This window comes from Diceros bicornis, chromosome 18, assembly GCF_020826845.1.
Source record: "Diceros bicornis minor isolate mBicDic1 chromosome 18, mDicBic1.mat.cur, whole genome shotgun sequence".
Taxonomy (NCBI): Eukaryota; Metazoa; Chordata; class Mammalia; order Perissodactyla; family Rhinocerotidae; genus Diceros; species Diceros bicornis.
The window spans coordinates 24,906,482-24,929,084 of record NC_080757.1 but is presented as its reverse complement, the minus strand read 5'-3'; the positions used below and the strand labels follow the sequence as shown (position 1 = coordinate 24,929,084).

Sequence of the window (22,603 nt, the reverse complement as noted above, 5' to 3'; positions counted from 1 at the left end):
ACTGTTTCTGCAGGAAAGTTCTAACTCTTTATTATTGTCTGTGTGGCTTCCTTTCACGATGGCAGCTTTACTGAGACACCAGCCCAGGTGTCCGAGAGGAGACCCTGCCCCTGCTGTACACCCAGAAGGCCACAGTGAGAAGAGACTCAGCACCCCATGAGGACAGAAGCCAGCCATACCCCAGACTCATGGAATTTCTACTGGAATTTCTAGCAGTGCTTACCCTTGGTCCTTCCCTGCATACAAACATTAGCATCTGCTTTCAGGGACCTGGAAACCTTTACAGAAGTGAAAGGTTTAAAAAGAAAAATTTTATTCACGATAAGCAATGGATAAGAATACATCATCAAATGAAACCATTTGAAGTCATTTCACAAATACTTTATCAAGGAACCCACCAGTAAAAGCCCAAAGAGCCAGTAATAAGCTATATATGTCACATTTTCAATTTTATGCAAATAACTAGTAAAGAAGCTGCTACTAAGACTGTCTTCCTTCAACAGAAGCAATGCCAAGATTCTTCATACGGTTAGTACAGGTTCAACTCAGTCCCCAGGCCTCTATAACAATTCGTGTCCCAAATCATCTCCAGAGAAAAGCAAGTTTAGAGAATGTTCTATGCGGGTGTTTTTATGACGCCTGTGGTCTAATTCTTTAGAAACTGGTACTCTACCAACGGAAAACAGAGCCTTCAGTTACCTGAGCACTATTCCCAGTCTCTGCCTAGACAGTATTTTCTGAGCAACCAACAACATATTACAGGGAAAAGAGGAACTTAAGGGCAGAGGAGAAAAACTGAGGACATATGCCTTTAAATATGTATTTTAAGCTAAATAACAATAAATAATATATCACCAAAGCCCTTTCTATATATCTTGACTCTTATTTATCCCACATCAAATATAAGTGTGGAATAATTTTAATAGATGCTTTTACTATCTCTAAATTCCTCACTGAAATCAATTCCAATAAGTTGGTGGTGGTGAAGAGAGGAATGCAAAATTTCAATGTAAATAATTCTTCAGTGAGAAATTCCTTTTATAACTGCTTGGGCATTATCAAAATATAATTTAAAAACCTCTCTTTGTAACCATCTAAATCAAATAATCCTTTTTTAAGGTACAAATTCAAAGGCAACCACCAACCATAAATTTGGCATTTGGGACTGCAATCTCCTAAAGGGCATTAGGAAACTTAGATAGAAGTTGCTGTTATGGCCAGGGGGAGATGGACACGGGCATAGGCTACAGGCCCCTGCGCGCCAGGACTCAACTCTGGGTGCTGGGCTGTGGGGAGGCGTGGGGGGCCGAGGGGGCTGCCAGGGCTGGCACTTGGGGAGCTCAGCACAGCAGCTATTTACCAACCGTTTTACTATGGTAGCAACCAATGCCGCTGTCCCAGTGCAAACTGCCTGAACATCAGCTCTGCTTACAGCTTCCTATAAATGCAACTCGATGAAAACAGCAGATTACGGGCACACTATTTTTCATTAGTTTATTATAAAAGAAAAACAATTCCCACAGACATAATACACAACATTCTAATTCCTCAATCCTTTTGCCTTTTTTTTTTAATCTACTGAGACTAAACACCCTTCACAACCCCTCCCCAGTCTGCTCAGCTCACACTACAACCCAACTCCGTGGCTCCTGGTTGCACAGAGGTTCCAACAACCCGGACCATGGTCACTGCAGTGGAACTACTCTCTAAAGTGGTTGAGCCCTTTGATAAAACTTAAATAGCTGTTAACTCATTCTAAATAAACAGTGGATGGATTGTTTCTGCTCCTAAGATTAAATCCCACATATCTGATGCTCAGACTCAGGTCTTTCTATTACCACTTGACACCTGGAAAGTATGGTGGAATATTCACCGATTTGTTAGTCCTAGGAGTGCTACTTGTGATCCAGAGTCAAAATAAATGGTCAGGATTTCTTCTAAAAAGTCCATGATGGCCCTTTTGGCTGTATCGCCAGCCAGTGCCTGGACACTGCTTATGTGCTCCAGGGCCGTTCTGACCATCTGGTCTCTTTCCTGTGGGCTGTGGGGTGCTCCAGTGTCGTCTCCCGCTGCTCCTGATTTTAGAAACTGTAGGATATAGGACTGGATCATGTCCCCATTCAGTTCAAGGGTGTCTTTGAGGGATGGCAGGTCTGAGGCACTGGCCAAGCTCAAGAGGTGAATCAGAGCCTGGCAGATTTGGGTCCGCAGGCTGGCACAGTACTTGAATTCCAAAAAGTCTGTGGTGTCTTCGCTCTTCTGTAGGGCAGTGACTAATGCGTTCCAGATCTCAGCATACTGGTCAACAGACCCATAATGCTCTCTCTTGCCTGGAATGGAAAGGGCAGTGGCAGATCTGATGCGCACTTTGAAGTTCTTGCACGATGTCACAACCGATGTCAGGGCGTTGTAGGCCTGGGAGGTCCAGGGGGCTGTTCCTAGAAAAAATCCACAGTCATTCAAACAAATGAAGGCTTAGACACAAGCAAAGGGAGACAGAGAGGGGCAGAAGGAAACACACACATTAGTGCTCAAGAGGGAAAAATCTTATGTTTTCATTTAATTCTCACAATAATCCTATCAAATCAGGGTGGTGAGGGACTCACTGCGGGATCCTAAGGAAACAGCTGAGTACTGATTCCCAAACCTCCCTTTCCCTAGACAAGCCTGCTGCATGCTCAGGGCCTCTGCTACCCTAAATAGGACTCTGGGGAATCTGAAAGAAGATTCTTCTCTGGGAGGAGGCTGTCCTGAGAGGGTAATCCTTGGTGGGAGGAGCACGGACTGAATTGCAGCCCCACCTTCCTCTCTGTTGGCTGCTTCTGAGCAATGCGTAAACTGCACAACTGTATGCCCAGCGCTGTTCATGCTGGCAAACAAATATTTCCTCACCCAGATTAGCATCTAGACCCTACTCTGGCCATAGCATGTCATGCATTTTATTGCAAAGAAAAGGAAAATACTGTCTAGGCAGTGACTGGGGAACAGAGTACTCAGATTAACTGAAAGCTCAATTTCCTGATTCTGAGATGGTGCCCAGATTTCTGTCTTCTCTCCCTTCCTATTGGCCCCAGGAAATCAGTCTGCTTTCCTTCTCGTCAGAGCTACCACTACCCACTACCCACTCCATTTTGAGGGTTCTTATACCTCAAGATGGGCAGCAGAATAGAATGCACCTTCCCTAACTCTCCCAGCCCCTACCAACTCTTTGTTGATTCCGAAGACAGGCAGGAAGACACCCACCTCAATGAGTGTCAACCCCAAAGGTCACCTTAGGCTACTTCCTCAGTGGAAAAAGCCCTGAGGCTACTTCTCCGCCAGCTCCCGGCTGACTGGTCTGTGTGGATGCTCTTGACAATAAAGGAGAGCAGAGCCAGATTCCTGCATGCTCTGCTGGTCCAGAATGATTTTTTTTTCTCCAGGAGCACATCCTTATGTTTCAAATCTTGTCACAGAGACAAATGTATAAGGCAAATGCTGGCAATTAAAGTGAATGGGATTTGGGGGCTATGATCCATATACACTTAGGCAGCTATCAGCCACTGATGACATATCAAGGTGCATGGCATGGCACACTACTCAGAGGCAGATGCCCTCCTTACACGCAGCATTCCACTTCAGTACCAAGGGCTTGTATGGGATTTCCAATTGGTACCCTCCTTCTCTCATGCCAGTTTTTTCCTTTATTTTTTTCCTGATTGTTAAAACAATATATACTCATTGTAGAAAATTTAGAAAATGAAAGCATAAAAAAAATCCTCCTATTCATCCCATCCAGAGGCAACCAGTGTTGATAATTAGGCCAATTTCCTTGCAGTCTTTTTTCTACCTATTTATTGAGATCATACTGTAGAAACATATGTCATATCCTGTTTTAGTTTGCTTAACATCAGAAGTATTTTGTCACATTATCAAAAACTTTTTGTAAACATAATTTTAAATGGCAACAAAATATCCCATTGAATATATATATATACACCATGATGTCTCTCACCATTCCCCTACACTTGGGTGTTCACTATGTTTCCATTTTGTCTAATAGTGTGATAAATAATACTGTGACAAACATCTTTAATAACAATGTAGACTGGTGTGTGCTGTCCAAAGAGGCCCTCCACCTGAGAGAAGAGGGAAACTTTCTTACCTAACGGAAGAGCAGGATTTTTAAACACATTTCCCAGCGCATAACAAGCATTCCATCGGACTTTCATGGCAGCCTCAATGAGAACAGTAGAAATTAGGGCCTGGATAGACTCCTCAATGATTTCAGCAAATCTGGGCTTCTGTATATGAGATGGCTGCAGAAAATGAAGCAAATTTCCAAGGGCCCGGACTGCATTGCTTTTCACCTAGAAGAAAATGTAAAAACATTAGAAATCTGTTTTGCCAAAGAGATGTTTCAGAAAGTATAATTTCAGCTTTAAAAAACCTGGGAAGTCCTAGACATCCTAAAGCAAGAGAGCTAATAAAAAAACGCAGCCTGTAAAGGTGCAAGTCCTCGGAGCTCTGCAAGGTCTTGTGTGGCTAAGATTCTGAGCCATCAGAGAGGTGAGGTGCTACAGAGCTCCTCGCGATGGTTTCTGTAGCGTTAGACTGGACTTCAGAGAGGTCCCTCTTCACTGTTTTAGAGAGAAGGCCCGGGGCAATAGGACACTGCTGGTTTGCAGCAAGGTGAAGAGAAGCAGGTTTCATAATTCCAGTCCAGTACTTTTCTGCTAGAGTCTCAACCTTTGCAGCATTAATAGAATCATCTGGGGAGCTTTCTTTTTTAAAAACAAATTCCTAGCCCCTATCCCCAGAAATTCTGATTGAATTAGTCTGAGGTAGGGTTTCCTAGGTTTTCAGAACCACTGTACTAAGTTAAGCACTTGGTACAGGTCAGGTACTGTGCTAAGTGCTTTAACATAAGGCCTCTCAGAATCCAATGAGGTATACGTAATGACTTCCATGTTATAGAGGAGGAAGCTGACCTTCAGAGAAGTTAAACAATGCACCAAAGGTCACCCAGCTACTAAAGGGCAAGCCAGGATTTGAACCATGTCTGCTTGACCCTAAAGCCCAGGTCCATGCTTTTTAAACTTACGAGTGTAACAGGGAATAATCAAAGCCAAGCTGCTCCTCTTTCTGACTTGTCAATTCTACCGAAGATTTTTTGAAAAAAATAACTTAATATTAGAACAAATATGGACACATCATGGAGTATTACAAATGACGCTGATATTTTTCATGAGACAGGAGATGGGAAAGGAACTGTACAAGTGTGGAGAGGGCCACTCTACACCCCCGCCCTGAGTACACTCTCCATCTCCTTTGAACAGGGACAAATTTGGTGGGATAAAACTATAATACGCTAAGTATCTAACTGACAAATACTGGGTTTTGCTGTCGGTCTACCTTGTCTTTATCCTTGGATGCTTCTATGGCTGATCGCAACATCTTCAAGAGCAGCAGACCAGAGAACTCTTCCTGGAAACTTGGGTCTGGTGTTTCCCTATTCCACCCAAAGCAGGCAAAACATGTTAAAAGGTAAAACCCATTTAAACATATATATATACAAATATATTCACTTAGTTAACTATAAAAAGTTCAGGAAAACAGCTCCACAAATCTGTTCAGATAATATCAAGAACTTACAGTCTATACCTTTTGACCTAGTAGGTCCACATCTAGGAATGTAACCAAAAGGAATATCTCAAAATGGAGATTTCATGGACAAAAATGTTCACTGCATATAAAAATCTAAAACAATATAAATGTCCAAAATAGGGGAATGGTTAAGTGATTATCATATAGTGATGACTGTGTAATAATAACTAACAATTTATAAAAGTCAGTAGAAGTCAGGAGAATGCTTATACAAGTTATATGTTAGAGTTAAGCAACAAAAAAGCAAGACACTTGTGTATGAATAACAACAGTTGCCTCTGGGGAGGGGAACTAGGGGATTAAGGTAGGAGAAAGGCTTTACATTGAATACCCCTTTGTACTGTTTGGATTTTTTTTTTTTACCTTGAATAGATTACTTAAAAAATACAAATACTATATTTAAAAGGTATTAAATGACTATACTTAAATGACTAAGGTTCTGGATTCTACTTTTATATTTCCCACATTTTTTATAATGTGGATATAATACTTACATCAGCATACAGTATTTTTTATACATATATATTAAGAACAGCTTACTGATCTTCTTATTTGAAGTAATATAGAACAAAACAAAGCATGAAGATTGACTAGACAATATAGGAGAATTACTGCTAGTTCTTGGGATCAAAGATATCCTCTTGGGACCTCAGCCTCAGAAGTGACCAGGGGAAACGAGCTGAGACACCTACATGTTGACAATCAGAGTGTCTGTCAGGTTGCCCAGGGACCAGGCTGCTTTGGCCCGGACATTCAGAGACTTGTCTTGAAGTGACATCAATATTGCATTTGCTGTGTCTGCAACAAATATGACATCCTGTAAGATAAACAAAACAGCACACAGTTACTTTAGTTCACACTGCTACCTTGGAAATCCTGAAATTTATTTTCAGATAAAAGCTATAAGCCTTTACCACAAATTTCTATCTGGAAATCAAAATTCATTCACTCAGTCAATTTACTATTCTTCTTATATGTTACAATTTGGATACTCGTTAAGATCCCAGGGGAAGGTCCCCCATGATTTTGGTATGTACCATGCACACCTGAGGAGCCTATAGAGCCTGCTCTTACAAACACCTTAGAACCCGGCCTGTGACAGTTATCTGTGAATTCTGGGCTTGGACTGATTTCCCCCTCAGGAGACGATGCTGACAATGAAGTGCATTTATAAAACACCTCCTATTCACTTACACACTCCTCAGTGAGATAAATGTGACAAGTAAGAGTGAAGGAGAAATTTATTTCCTTCTTAGTAAAAACTCTCTCAGCTTTCTAAATTCTTACTATTACATGGTAATGTCTTGTTTCATTTTTTTTCAATTATCCATTAATTTAAACATTTACTGGGCATCTAGGGTCCTAGGCAGTGTGCTAAGTAACTAAAAATAAATGAACTACAGGCATGACTATATTTTAGTAGCAATTAAGGAAACCAGATTACAGAGCAATTTAATTTCCTTTACTGTCCAATCCTACAGCTTGACAGCCACCAGGGACTCTCAGAGAGGCACACAAGAGCTCTGAGTGCCACCCTGACCTGTCTGAGACAGGGAAAAAGCACGTAGACTCCCAGGGCCCGTGAGGTCGCAGCTTTCACTAAACGATTCTTGCTGTCGTTCAGCCCAAGCAGCAGCGTGATGCACAGGATCTGCCTGTCACTCTGCAACGAGAAAGGTTGGCAAGGAAAAGGGAGAATGAAATAACTCTGAGCCACCGTCTTCGCCAAGCAACTGTGACATGTCATGTGTTTGAGTCCATACTCAGGAGGTGAACACATCCGGGACCTTGAGGCCCCGTGTAGAGGGCAGAGGTTCTCTGCTCAGATCCAGTTATTGTCTGAGGAGCACCTGGTTCAGGGCACACACAGCATCTGGGATCACATTTAACCTTCACCACTGTGTGAAGCAGGTTTATTCTCCTACTTTATTAAAGCTGCCTTCTTGATAAAAGCTAATGAGAACAGATGCAAATGCCATTGAGGACTGAAAGAGACGAGCAGTTTGAAGACCATATGTGCTGGGCACCTGCTAAGTATTCTCACAGACCTCATGTTATTACTCACAGCGTTCCCATTTTATAGATGATAAAACTCAGTTTTAGAGAAGATAATCAAAGAGCTAGAAAGTGGAAGAGCCAGGATTTAAACCTAGGTTCTTCTAACTTTTGGGTTTGAAATCTCTCTGACTTTAAAGCCTCTGCTACGCCCCCTTCTACCACCTGCCTTCTAAGCACAGGGAGGAAAAGCTCTCTGAAGACACGGAGATTGTAAGTTTTCCCACTGCTCTCACCCAACACTCAGGTAGAATAAGCACCTTTTCCTCAGAGATGATGGTGAATACTGGTTCAAAATGAAAAAGAATCAAAATCAAACTCAAGCTCTGATGCTCAGGGGCATCATTTAAGGATGAGAAAATGCCCCTAAGGTTACCGGCAGATTGCTGAAAGCTTCCGGCAAGATGGAAGACAGGGCATCACAGGCGCTCGCCTGGAGAGTTGGGTGCTCTGAATTCTGCAGGGCTCTGGGTAAAGGTCCGTTCAGCATCATAGTCCAGAACATCACCACCTGGAACAGGGGCACAGTTAAAACCACAGCCCAAGAGACAACAGTGGAACCAACTGATGCTAAGCCTACCAGAAGTGACCATGGTAATGAAACCTTTTTCCTTAAAGTAGTGGCTTTTTGTAAATGCGTTCACTGGTTCTACTTCCATAGAGGTGAAAAGAAATTTAGAAAACCACTAATTGAATCCTTCCATTTTATCGATTAGGAAACTACAGTCTGCTCCAGTTAAGCAGCAATAGCTATAATAAGGAGGAGGGGGATGAAGATGATGATAGTAACAGCAGTAGTAGCAGCAGCTAAGGTTTTTCAGAGAGCTTATCACATGCCAGGCACTGTTCTAAGTGCTTTACACATATCAACTCATTTTAGTCCTCAGCACAACTAAATGGAATATATATCATTACCACCATTTTCACACAAGGAAACTGAGGCACGAAGAGATAATGTAACTTGCTAGTGGGCAGCAGAGCTGGACTAGAATCCAGATCGACCAACACTCAGTTAGGGCTCTTTCAACCTGATTCCTCATGGACACAGGGATCAGGGTCCCAGAGCAGCCCAGAGGCTGTGTGCCAGAGTCCAAAGAGCACGGGATCCAGAGGCAGAGCTGGGGCTGAGTCCTTCAGCTGTCTCTCTGACCTCGGGTGAGTCACTGAACCTGTCTAAGCTTTGGTTCCTCTTCAGTAAAACAGGACAAAGACATCTACTTGGCAGAGTTTCTGTGATAATAAATTGTAATACTGTGCGTAAAGTTCCTAGCACAGTGACTGGTACACAATGCAGACTCTTAAATTGGGCAGTAGGCTCTGTTTTAAGCACTTTGAAGAAGCCCCTTAAGGTAGGCATCTGAAGAGTACGTTTAACACGTTCCTTGCCATGCTTTATAAAAACCCTTGGATTTCAAGTCCATTTGCAAATCTGTCTGGGGTTTTGGTGTCTTCACTTTCTGCTTCCTGGATTTAGTCCTGAGTTGTGCCATGTATCCCATGCACCAGTTCTGTCCTCCCTACAATTCCAGCTCCTGGAAACCCAGTCTGGGTCCTCCCTGCCCCAATCCAGAAGAAGGTGGACAGGTGTGGTTGCCAGCCTCCAAGATGGCCCACAATGATTCTCGCCTCCTGATGTTTAGGAGGCAGTGCCCCCCCACACTGACTAGGGCTGACCTGTGTAACTAACAGGATGTTGTGGAAACGACAGTGTGAAACTTCCGAAGCTGGGTCATAAACACCCCGCAGCTCTGTCTTGCTCTCTCTCTCGATTCACTTGCTGTGGGGCAAGCCAGCTGCCATGTCACGAGAACACTCCAGCAGCCCTCTGGAGAGGTCCTCATAGGGAGGAACTGAGTGCAACCTGCTGCCAATGGCCAGCACTAACTTGCTGGGTATGAGAGTGAGCCAGCGTGGAAGAAGAGCCTCCAATCCCCGTCAAGTGTGGTTGACTGCAACCTCATGAGCAACTTGAGCCAGAACCACCCAGCTAAGCTGCTCTCAATTCCTGACCCACAGAAAATATATGAGAATAAATGTGTAGTGTTTTAAGCTGCTAAGTGGTTAGGATAATTTATTACTCAACAACAGGTAAGTAATACAGAAAGCATATCCCTTTTTTGATGAAACAACACCCGAGTGTGAATAGCTACCAGTCTTGCCTAAAGTCACTTGATGAACAACAGCAGAAGTTTGGATTCAAACCCAGGTCTGTGATAGCAAAGCTCAACTCATCTCCCTGCGAATGGTGACATTTCAGCTTTAGTGGCAGTCTACGGAAGGGACTAGGGCTAGACATTCTTAATTCACTGCAAGGATGATGGAAATTGTGAAGGGAAAAGAATAGGGAGGATGAAGAGGGCAAAGGGAGAAAAAACATCACTAATGTTGAGTTGATTTTGCTTTTGGCACTAAGTAGAGCCTTCTTTAGTGAGGTCACATGTTCTTCTTCCAAAGAACTGGCACAGTGTGAGGGCAACAGAAACAACCTAAGATCACAGGAATTTAATAGGAATCATGTGGCAGTGAGGGAGGGAAGGGAATTAACATTCATTGAGCTACTACTATTTCTCAGTATCTTTACATTTCATTCAGTCTTACAATAGCCCTATGAGTTATGAATTTTTATTTCTCCTTACAACAAGGAAACTATGCTTATAATCACATCCATTAAGTGGTGATCCCTAGATTTTTTTTTTTTTTTGTGAGGAAGATCAGCCCTGAGCTAACATCCATGCCAACCCTCCTCTTTTGGCTGAGGAAGACTGGCCCTGCGCTAACATCCATGCCGATCCTCCTCCGCCGCCACAGCATGGCCTGACCAGCAGTGCGTGGGTGCTCGCCCCGGATCTGAACCCGGGCCGCCAGCAGCAGAGCGCGCGCACTTAACCGCTATGCCACGGGGCTGGCCCCAACGATCCCTAGATTTGATCTCATGCCTTCTGATTCCAAATCCTTGGCTGTTCCCACCATTCTAGTATGCCTCTTGGGCAGGCTGAGTAACCAAACTAGGTTTTATGCAAAAGAAATATTGGTCTTTCCATTGTTGACTGTCTGTTACACATATTCCTACCACGTACTGAACTGCAAATAAACTGAAATGCAAATAATACTTATTTACGCAAGTATCCTGTCATTCTAGATTATAAACCATAATTTTTGACACTGGAAGAAACCATATTGTCTACTCCACTTTATCACTGAGCCTCAAAATAAAAGTGACTGAAGCACTAAGAAAAGAGAAAACTATGAATTAACATTTACTTACCAAGGTGACTGGCACTCTCTGATCAGGTGCTATGTTGGAATCACGTCTATACTGTTGTATTAAGCCTGTACCCACTTCTTCCAGAAGCTGCCAAGATAAAAGAAATAGATTATCAAAGCAGAGTATCAGAACTATGGAGGAGGTAAAAAAACCACTTCCGTCTGGAGATTATCTCAAATCAAGAGGAAAAATAATTTCCAGCTAGTTTTTGTTCTTTTCTCAGTAACACCTATGTCAGAGGCATTCTTTCCAGGAGCAAAATCACCAGCTATATATTGTTAATTTATTACCAAATCAGTTCTTTGGGTTTATATGTAGATCTAAAAATAGAGAAATGTATGACTTCCCTACCTAAAACCTCTCAAAGAAACCTCAGAATTGATGGGCATGCAGCAGAGGGAAGAATATAAAGGGAAGAGAAGAAAAAAGCATGCGGCTTTTAATGAAAACTACCTTTGCTCCATGAAGCTGAATGGACGGATCTGCTTCCCCCATGCACCTGCAAATCACCTCCCCAAGCTCCATCAAGTAGAGCCGAGCCATTGAGAAGTAGCCTCTTGCCAGATGAGCCAACACCTGCAACGAGAACAGAGGATTAACCCCAAGACCTGAACGCGGGGCTGCAATATCCAGAAAGTGTTTCGGTGTTTCAGAAATCACGCACACTTAACAAGCGGCTGAAATCTGACGCTGAATGAAATGAAAAACAACCATAATCTTTCTTTCATGACTGAAATCAATTAACTATATCATATCATTTTATGGTGCTTTCTAATTTATGAAATGTGTTTCGTTAAGATTATCAATACTATCTCCTTTAAGCTTAGGAAGAATTTTTTGAGTAGATATTAATTGAATATTTCAGCTGAAGAAAATAAGGCTGAAAAAGTGAAAGGTTAAAGAGGTTAAAGGACATGTGTAATATTAACCAGACAATCAGCAGCAAACCCCAGGACCAAACCCATGTCTTAGATCGTATTTGAGTACAGAAAAAGCAAATATGTTCATCTAGGGTTGTTTGCGTCCTTTGAAGGAGCAATTATTTTGTCTGTAACCAAAGAGAAGTTTACAGAGAATTAAACTTTATTTAACTTTAAGTTGCAGAAATCAAAGATTAACTGTACAATTCTTTCAGAATTATTATGTAATCTAGTATACACACCTGTCATCTAATAAAGGAATGAACCTGACATTTTACAACCAAGCTCCCCCCTCACTGAAACAAAACAGCAGCAAACAAAGCACTCAAACCTTAAAATACAGCTCCCACTAACACCGCTGACACGTGGCTCGGTTTTACATTATTGTCATAGCCTCACTCCTCACAATCACCCTATGAAGGAAGAATGATTACTGCCATTTCAGAAATGAGGAAATGAAATCTCCTACCTGTAAGGCCTCCAGTCGCATGGGGGATGGTTCATAGGTGCTTCCTGCCGCAGAGGCAGCATCGCTACCTGAACAGGAATCCTCCTTGGGCAGTACAACAATGGAAATGCAAAGTCGAATGAGCCAGCAGGGCTCTGAAGACCCCTTAGGGGAGCTAACTGATGCTTCTTCCAGAAAGGGTCCTGAGGTGCCTTTCTTCCACCAATCAGGAGGGCTGAGATGAGGAGTCGCTGAATTGCTATTGCTGAGTCCAGAAGAACAGGGCTGTTGTAAAAGTAGCTGGACTTCAGGTAAAGGTGCATGAGTGGACACTATGGCTCCCAAGAGAGTGAGACTTGACACTCGAACATTAACGTCTGTCAAAGGAAACAATAAGAATCTATCACCATGGGAACAGCTATCGTAAGGAACATCATTATTCCTGCAGGCAATTAAGAATTATGGCATCCTTATTTAACCTGAATCTAATTAAACCTCCAGACCTAACTTCCAGTTTATAGGAAATACATGGGACACAAATACAAGTTAAACAACACGATAAAGAAACAATCTGACATATTGAGAATGTGAGACATTCTATAAGACTACCGGGTTAGACTCTTTCAAAAATCAGTATGGTGAAAGGAAAAAAAAGGGGTGGGGAGACTACTCTAGATTAAAAAAGACTAAAGAGACATAATAACTAAATGCAATGCATGAACCTTGAATGAACCCAGGTTTTTTTATTTTATTATTTATTTATTTATTTATTTTATTTTATTTATTTTTTGTGAGGAGATCAGCCCTGAGCTAACATCCGTGCCCATCTTCCTCCACTTTATATGGGACACTGCCACAGCACGGTTTGACAAGCGGTGTGTCGGTGCGTGTCCGGGATCTGAACCTGTGAAACTTGGGGCAATGAAGTGGAGCGCGCGCACTTAACTGCTGCGCTACTGGGCCAGCCCCACAGGATTTTTTAAAAAACCTATAAAAGACTTTTCGGGACATATGGGGAAATTTGAAGATGGACTAGATATTAGACAATATTATGGAATCAATGTAATTTTTTTAGGTGCAAGAATAGTATTGTGTTTTTTAGGAGATTGTCTATTCTTAGGAGATGCATGCTGAGGTATTTAGGGTGAAATATCATGTCTGTAATTTACTTTCAAATGGTTCAAGGGAAAAAGTCTATATAAATATGTATACATACACAAAAATATACACATATACACACACACATATATGCATACATACATACACAGATACATATATGTAGAAAGAGAGACAGAAAGCAAACATGACAAATGTTTACAACTGTTAAGTCTAGGCAGAGATATACAGTTGTTCACTGTACTATTCTTTCAAATTTTCTGTGGATTTGAACATTTTAATAATAAAAAGTTGCTGAAGGACAAAGCCAGACACTTGAAAGGGACCTCTGAGACATGTCCACTCCCCTCAGTTTGCAGATGGAGAAAAGCTGGTGCAGTGGAATGAGCAGGGGACTGAGCCAGATTTGGGTTGTTTTAATCTTACTTCTGCCACTAACATGACGAGAGACCTTAAGGCAAGATTTATCTTTCTGGGTCCCATTTCACACATTGGTGAAAGGAATGAACTGGACTTAGTTTACACATCATTATCTCATTTAAGCCTCATTAAAATCTTATGAGGTAGGTATAATTCTTCCAGTTAGGACGAAATTAGGGTTCAGAGAGGGCATGACTATGAGATGGCAGAAATAAGAGTGGGCTGCAGACCCTTGGACTGGCTCTGGGTTCAGTACCCTTCCCATGATGTTACAAAAACATCCAGACCTCCAACTTCTAGAATTCTGACTGAAAAACTCAACTTGTCAGAATGCGGTCTGATCCTAAAGCTTGCAAACAAAAGAAAAACAAATGTTCTAAAAGCAAGTGTTTATAGCACATATACATTATGTGTGGGAATAAGTCAGGAAATAACAAAAAATAAGACTCTGTAGTCAGTGGGGATTTGAGGTTCTGGAATTTTATCCGAACTTCAGAGGACATAATGTTAAAGAAGTTAGGTTTTATATTCCAGTTTTTCTTTCCAAAAAAGAGGACGATGTCTGTCTATCTGACTGTCCATCCATCCTCTACTTATGCCTAACGGATATGACCTATTATAAACCAGAGGGGGACTCCTTGGTCTCGGCTCAATCCCAATTCTAAAGGAATACTCTGGGTACTGCACTGAAACACTGAGGCATTAAACTTTACAATTAACTCTCCAGCTCACTTTCTTCCGATGGTGCCCAGTAGGGCTTCAGGAGTCAAAAGTGGGGTTCTAGCAGTAGTTGATGCCCCCCAAAACTTGAGAATAAGCAGAGATATCTTAGAGCTAATCTTAGAGCTATAAAAATGCTCTGAATTTTTTTTTAATGAATAATCTAGATTTGATATAAAGAAGCAATCAGTTTTAAACAACCACCAACCTTTGTGGCGGAGATAAGGCTTTATCTGGTTCCAGACTTTGGTCAGCAGGCTGAGTTTCAGACGGTTATAAGGTGAATTTGATACTAAATTCGCAAGGCACTGTGAAACACAAGAACAGCTCATCAATACGCCTGATTAAGCCATAGCACAGAGACAAAATTTTATAGCATTTAATTAAAAAAGTCTTTACACTTATTTGAAAATCAGTCCCTTACTTTCTTGTCCTTTTTTGGGCGGGGGGTGGGGGTGGGGCGGGGCGGGAATAGCACTTATATTCTCATTGGTACAACTTAATACTCAAGATAAAGGAGTATTTTTAATAAATCATTTATTTGGACATACAGAGATTGTAGGTAAGATCACACAAGTAGGTACAGACTTCCAAATACGACATCTTTAAGCAAAATTACTACTTAGTTATATTCTTAAGTTACTTTTGGGCAATGTAAAACATTATACAAAATTGAAACAGAAAAACCCCCTCTGGAACCTACAGATAACTTGGCATATTTACCTTAATTATCTGAGTAAGGGTCTGTGAGGATGACTCAGCCACCAAAGCTAACAAGAGACATCTGTGCAGCTCTCTAATGCTGGAAGCAATCATCACAGAGAAGGGAGTAAAAGCCCTTCTGTGGTCACTGGTATCTTCAGCAACAGAAAGAAATTGTTTTGAGCCTTCCAAGATGGCCGATAAAACTTGCAGAGCACAGGCACGCGTCTGAAATTTCAGGATGATTCGCATCAGTTAGTTAAAAATCAGGAGTTGGATCCCCTTCTTCCCACATATATATATATATATTTTTTGGTGAATAAGATTGGCTCTGAGCTAACATCTGTGCCAATCGTCCTCTATTTTGTATGTGGGATGCCACCACAGCATGGCTTGATGAGCAATCGTAGGTCCGCGCCCAGGATCAGAACCCATGAACCCTGGGCCACCAAAGTGGAGTGCACAAATTTAACCACTACGCCACTGGGCCAGCCCCTTTCTACATATATTTTTAATTTTCAAAGTACTTAGGATCATTTTAATTAGAAGAATAAAGGCAATGGGATTATTTATCAGGTCCTAAAAGTAACCATGAACTAGGCTACTTGCACCCCACACTTTAAAAAAAAAAATTTTAAATCACATTGCAGAGTTATGTTTTCCTACAGTAAGGAATAAGTCTAAGCTACACCATAGTACAAAAACCTGAAATTGTGAGCATGAGAATGACAAAGATTCGAGGCCTAGTTTATTCAAGCATAAGGCCAACTGAAAGAGACAACTAAACAGTCCATATACACGCATCCAGTCTGTTCCATACCAAAGTTCCTGAGGACATTCTGCTCTGTATTCCACCCTGAAGCATCTACAAGTGCTCAATGTTAATTAAATAGGATATTAGGAACTCTACGTAAATTCAACTTGGCAGGCACCATTAGTGATCCAACGTTTTACAAACATTCTTAGGTGGCGGAAATAACACTGCCTGCAGGGAGATTCTTTAATAATCAAAGAAAGAAATACCATTAAAAATAACTTCATGGATGGAAAGGAAAATACGTGCACCTTTGTCTCAAAGGACTGCTGTACTTGACAGGAAAAGTGTCACTGCATCAAGATTTTCTTTATAAGGTTAAAAGATTACTTTCAATTGATACTGTGATGATTTTGCGGTATTAAAAATCAGAAAACAAAAAAAAAAGAAAAGAAAAGAAAGCCAATTTAACCAAAATGGAATGTGGGTGACAAATGCAGGACTAGTAATATGAAATAATACTGCACCCTCTTTGGCCAGCACACTCAAAAATGCCAATTAAACACTTTCAGTCAGACTTTGAAAAAGCAGGGAATCAACATTATAATTCTAGGATCTAATCTAAACATTTACTCAATATAAGGTACATCTGAGTTTGGTGTGAAAAAGGCTTTCCAGAAAATCTTCAACTGTATTATCTCCAGGTAACCAAGGAATAAATCATTTCTGCATGCCTTTTGTAAAGTGGAATCGTAAACAGAAAACTAAAGAGTTATTGCTTTGAGAATAAATTTGTAGTATAGCAGTACGAGTCTTTGGAATTAAGCATAACCACTTAAATTAGAAAGTTGATAATATATTAGGAAATTGTGTGTCTGTGTGTATGCGTGAGAGACAGAGAGGGGGGGAGAGAGAGAGAGAGAGTATGCATGCTCGTGCACAAGTCACCTGATCCAAGAAGAACTTAGATCAGGGGCTGGCAAACTTTTACAGTAAATGGCCAGTAGTACATATTTTATATTTTAGACTTTGTAGGCAAAAGAGTCTCTGGCGCAACCACTCAGCTCTGCTGTGTAGCACAGACACTGTATAAAGGAATAAATGTCACTGTGTTCCAACAAAATTTTACTTACAGACAATGAAATCTGAATTTCATATAATTTTCACATGTATTGAAATCTTCTTCTTCTTTTGATTTTTAAAAACACCATTTAAAAGCATAAAAACTATTCTTAGCTTATGGGTCATACAAAAACAAGTAGTGGGCCAGATTTGGCCCACAGGCCATAGTTTGCCAACCCCTGATTAGATGGCTGGCTGGTCTGAACTGAAAAAGGTAGATGTTATGCTAAACCTCCATTTCTTTAGAAGGCATCAAAAATCACAATTTCAAAAGCTCACAAATGAAACAGGTAAAAATGCAAGTTGTGGAAAGAAATGAACTGATACTCAAAAATTTTCAGCTCAGTTAACTTTGGTACCCTAAGAGGGGAAAAGCACCCATGACTACCACAGATGAAAACAACAAGAATGTCATTGAAATTGGTTATTTTTCACCATTGATGTATAAAATCAATATAGAAATATGATACTATCTCAAATTATACTTTTCATACTTTTGATTTGATTTCCTTTAAACCCTGTTTAATACATCTTTATTATTATAAAAATGCTACTTATGACACTGAATCTGGTTCAAGTTCTGCTTTGCTTATTCTTATATCAATATTTAATATACTGTTTACCAGTTCTAATCAGCACTTTGAGCAGAAATTACTGATGTGCAAGCAAACCATAAGAGGTACAGCTCTCCAGAGAGCTCATTTTGTTGATTAAGTTTCTATGGTCTGAATATTTACAACGATAGATGAAAGACTTTTCAATCTTAAAAACATCAGTGTGCTCAGTTTCACCGGTGGGTAGTTTCACCTCCTTGGATGGGAAGGCCCGTTCAAAGATGAAACAGGAAAGCACTTTTCCTTTTTTGCTACTTAAGAATGTAGTAGAAATGTTTGCTGAGGTAGCTCAGTCAATCCTTATTTTTTCCTTTTTAATGCATGTTTGGTCTCAGAATATTTCTGGGAGGGTGCTGAAGAAGTCACTGCTGGGAGTGGGTATCACTGAGGTTTCGATGCAGGGCATCTGGCTGTTCTCTTCTTTGGCCAAATTTGTCCAGGTACTGATTATTCCTCACACATGTTCAGGGTTAATTTCATTTGATCACACTCCCCAAGTTGGTTGCCTTTTGGGTGGAGGCATTTGAACACTGTGTCAGGGTCTCTAGATTTGGAGACATCCAAGCAAAGGTCATCTGTTCTCGGGTGGCCATATAAGAGAAAACCTGATTACCTACCATTCCACGACAGTTAAAAATTCCAACTCTTTATTTTCTTTCCTAGTTATGCTACCTATTATATCTAGATTTTGATTTGTTTCCACATTTCACAGCTCGCCAAAAGAGAAATAAATAATCATCATGGAATTTGAAAACAAGGATAATTCTCAAGGTACCCAGAGGAAAATTTGTCCTATAGTTTGTTCCTTAGGTCAAGCCTTGTTGATTTATATACATAATCTACCTTTGGAACACCTGAGGAAATCATATAGAAGAAATTCTTAAATTAGTCATGTTATTCATAATTTGCTCCATGTCCCCTGGAAACACATAGGATATGCTTTCTGAAGCACATTTCCAACGTAACATGTCACAATTTCCCAAGTACTGCCACATCTGCCGAAACCTAAAGGAAACTTCTACGTTTTCTCCTTCACAATTAACCATTCTCACATTTCATATTTCAATTTCCTGAAAGTAATCTCTGTCTATTGTTGGTGTTCTGAATGGAAAAGTCCAATCATCTTTCCTTCTGTCCATTTGTCTGTGGAAAATTTCTCAGTATATCAGTGAATATTGTGCTTCCAGGTGAATCTACCATAGGTCATATCAGAGCTGCCATGAACTCAAAACTATGGTCATTGTGCACTTCAATGACAAGACGCACTATTGTTGTCATGTTTCATCCTAAGAGAAACTTCAGTCATCTAACTCTACACGCACAAGGAGCACCTGAGGAGATGACTGCTCAGCCTTTACACATGGCTGTGCCTTTTAATATAGCTCTGATCATTCCAGAATCCTGTTCCATTCCATTTATATAAACTTGTACTTTTAATTTTTTCACATAACTTTCTAGAAGTCTTTATAAAAAGCCTCTCTCACTGACATCATCTACCCAAACACTTTCTTCTAGTATGTGTCTTGGTGAACAATTAATTTCACTTCGGACAGTCTGCAGAGGTGTGCTCCAGGCCTCGTTGTCGACAATAATCACCACACTTATCTATACCCTTCTAAATCTACTATCTCCTAAAAATCTATTGAGTATAATCATTTTAGTTGCCATTAAATTGAACTGACAAATTTTAATAATTATTTTGATCTTTTTTAAATCCTCTTTAAGAATGACGATTGGTTTTCCATTTCTCCAGGACCTCCATGTGGCTTTTGTACTGGACCACAGGAAGTTTTGTATTTTTTTTACTCATCACATTTCTTGCATTCACTTAAGTTAAATAGCAAGAACATATCTAAAAGGTTACTCAAATCAAGGACGACCACTTTGCAATATGTAAAATTTCTCATGACACTCTAAGGCAAATGTAAACATTTAAAAAATATAAAGATATTGACATCATAAAATTATTTCAATCTACTTTCATCAGATATGACCTCATAACCTCTCTGTATTCATATCCCAAACTCACATGTCCCACATCCCCTTAGCTGGGCGGCTGCTGTCTGGGTGGTTTACCTGGCCAGCTACTTGCTCCATAGCACCATCTCCTTAGCTACTTATGGCAGCTCCTCTCAGCTGGAGGGTGTGTGTGTGTGTCTGTCTATATTTTTTTAACCTTTATAACTAGAATGGTTTCATTACAGATTTATTTGCCACCATTCATTTTCCATTTTTCTCCCAGATTCTCATTTGTTATTGATTCAGTCAATCTGAAAAATTTCTACTGGTTTAACTTCTCAGGATACTGGATATTTAAAATACCCTGCAAGGCATTTTTTTTTGTGTATAACTGTTTATTTTTCTTCACCCTGTAAAGCTTCTGAAGGGTCATTTAGAAGTTTTCTCATATAGTAATTAGCTATTCAAGAAGATGATCATAGGGAGTTCCAGTGTATTGTGGATTGCTAGCCCTCCTCCTTACTTTTAAGGGAAAATCTTAAAAATAGAAAAGGAACAATACTGTTGGCCTAATTAACACTATTCACTTTGAGAGGGTAGTTAGTTACCTGAGGATGCCCAGATACCACTCAACATGACTTTTTAATGTTCATTAATGTGAGGAGAATCTACATAGCAGATATTTTCCTTACCTGGGTAAGAGGCTAACTTCTGGAGAGGAGTTAACATATGCAACAAGAGACAAATCTTTGATCAGCCATAGCTACCTTGCTGTAGCTATCCATGACCGCCAAATTATTTTTTCTTCTTTTTAAAAAATAAGTTATTCTCATTAAACTGTGTAAATGTTTATTACACGTGATTTGAAAAATATGGAAAAGTTGAAAGAAAAAAATTGTTGGGATCATATAATTCTATATCCTATACTTTCATAAATCATATGCATTTTTCCAAGCCTTCCACATTCTGCATAACCATTATGTACCATGATATCCCACTGAGTATTCAAGCCATTTTTAAATTTTTTCCTACTATAAATACCATGGCAATCAACATTTTCATAAAAGAGAGAGAAACACAGCTGTTTCGGTGCAGCTCAAAGGGGACACCGAGGCAATAACTCAGTGTGCTCAGGCTTCAAGCAAGCCCCAGGGCAAGAAGTGACCTCAATGGGATCTTGCAACCTGTTATTCACATAAGCCCATTTCCTACCCTCCCGCCCATCTAGTGGTTGTCAAGTCAGGACTCCAGTCGGTATTAATAAGAGCTGTGTTCAGATAAGATCCAATAGGGCAGAGAAAACAACATAGGCTTGTCAAGTTTTTCTTCTTAGTATAACACAGAATTTAAATGCTCTTACCTTTGGAGAAGGATCTTTTAACGTAAGAGTCATTAAGGACACAGACTGTGGGCTTCCGAGCTCAGGTGTATCAGGAACAAAGGCTGACCAGTAGCCGTAAAGCACTTTTTTTTCTATTGATTTTATAGTAGAAAGAAAACAAGCTAATGCTCCCTGGCGAACTTTAGCTTGGTAAGACCTTTAATAGCCAAGAGAAGGAAGAAAAAAGTCTTTTAATAGTTTTTAAAAATATAAGCATGAAATACTATTTATTCCAGCCAACTCAAAGGATACATTGAGAAAGTCAACATTCTCAATAAGTCCTAAAGATGCCAACATGATATTAAAAAAATTATTTTTCAAAATACAATAAAAACATGTGAAAGCAACTTGTTTATAGAATGAGTAAAGTGACAATTAAAAAAACACAACTAGATAGAGAATAAGAGGGCAACATTTTCATGTTAGGAAAGTAGTGTTAAATATTAGACACTGCAGAGTATCCATTCATCCAACAAATAGGTACTGAGTATCCTCACGCATGTGGCAGGCATTGTGCTGAGGTCAGCAGACATAAACTAATGCCCTGCCCTTGACAAGCCTCTTAATGGCAGAGATGGCCAGTTAAAGAGATAACTATAGCACATTATGATCAACACTAAGGCAGACATAGGTCAAAGGGTCACATAGGAGGGGTACCTAAGCCAGAATGGGGCAGTCAGACAAGGCTTCTCAGAGGATATGACTGCTGAGCTCATACTGAAGATGAGTATGGTTAACAAGGCAAAAAAAGTAAAAGAAAGAATGTTCCAGGCACAAGAACCACATCCACAAAGATAGATTAAGAGAACAAGGCAAAATGCAGAGTATTGCAAAGTTCCACATAAATGAGAATCTTCAAAGTTAAATCAGATGCAGCAGAAGGGTTTTTAAGCAAAGTTACAAACTTACATGCAACTTAGAATATAAGGCATAAAAATATAACAAAATACTACTACCTCATTTTACTCTGCATGCCTCCTTCAGCATCAGAATAGTCTGACTCACTACTGCTGACCCTTTTCCAACCGAAAGAACTGAAGGGTGAGGAGACTCGGTCCTTTCCTGCAGCTCCACTTCCGTCTAACGGCAAACTCTGGACACCCGGGGAGTGGGGACGCCGAGTGTTCCCTTCACGCAGGTTCACTCTGCCCGGGCCAGTGACTGGGGCTGCTTCTCTTTCCCCACTGGATTCTTCCTCTTCCTCCTCTTCTCCTTGCTGGGTTTTCTTTGGTTTTACTTTTGATTTTTTCTTTTTATTCTGATGTTAGGAGCAAATGAAAACATATGTATGATAGCTATTTCAAAATATTTTTTAACTGAATCATTGGTACTTTCTCATTTGACAACTACTAAATATGTCCCCAACATGTAGTCTGAAGAGAGAAGAAAAGAGAAGAGAAAAAAGTGGCACTCACTACCCTATGCGTCAGGTACTGTGCTAAGTGCTTACGCATAACCTATAGGACTATATGAAGTGAGGT

At 40.4% G+C, this 22,603-nt stretch overlaps 1 protein-coding gene and 1 pseudogene across 2 annotated transcripts in view; both read right to left on the bottom strand.

Moving 5' to 3' along the window:
- Positions 1 to 291: 291 nt before the first annotated feature.
- Positions 292 to 22,603, bottom strand: part of HEATR6 (HEAT repeat containing 6) — a 33,056-nt gene continuing 10,744 nt past the window's right edge. For both annotated transcript variants that reach the window (XM_058560417.1, XM_058560418.1), the window contains 13 exons: positions 22,079 to 22,380; positions 21,102 to 21,279; positions 15,314 to 15,520; positions 14,799 to 14,898; positions 12,356 to 12,711; positions 11,420 to 11,542; positions 10,967 to 11,053; positions 8,078 to 8,212; positions 7,187 to 7,309; positions 6,339 to 6,463; positions 5,395 to 5,491; positions 4,145 to 4,349; positions 292 to 2,438 (listed from right to left, as the gene is read on the bottom strand). In XM_058560417.1, the coding sequence (XP_058416400.1) occupies positions 1,870 to 2,438; positions 4,145 to 4,349; positions 5,395 to 5,491; positions 6,339 to 6,463; positions 7,187 to 7,309; positions 8,078 to 8,212; positions 10,967 to 11,053; positions 11,420 to 11,542; positions 12,356 to 12,711; positions 14,799 to 14,898; positions 15,314 to 15,520; positions 21,102 to 21,279; positions 22,079 to 22,380 (2,607 nt within the window). In that variant the 3' untranslated portion in view covers positions 292 to 1,869. The remainder of the gene's footprint in view (positions 2,439 to 4,144; positions 4,350 to 5,394; positions 5,492 to 6,338; positions 6,464 to 7,186; positions 7,310 to 8,077; positions 8,213 to 10,966; positions 11,054 to 11,419; positions 11,543 to 12,355; positions 12,712 to 14,798; positions 14,899 to 15,313; positions 15,521 to 21,101; positions 21,280 to 22,078; positions 22,381 to 22,603) is intronic.
- On the bottom strand, positions 17,668 to 20,614 carry LOC131417256 (polypeptide N-acetylgalactosaminyltransferase 1-like; annotated as a pseudogene).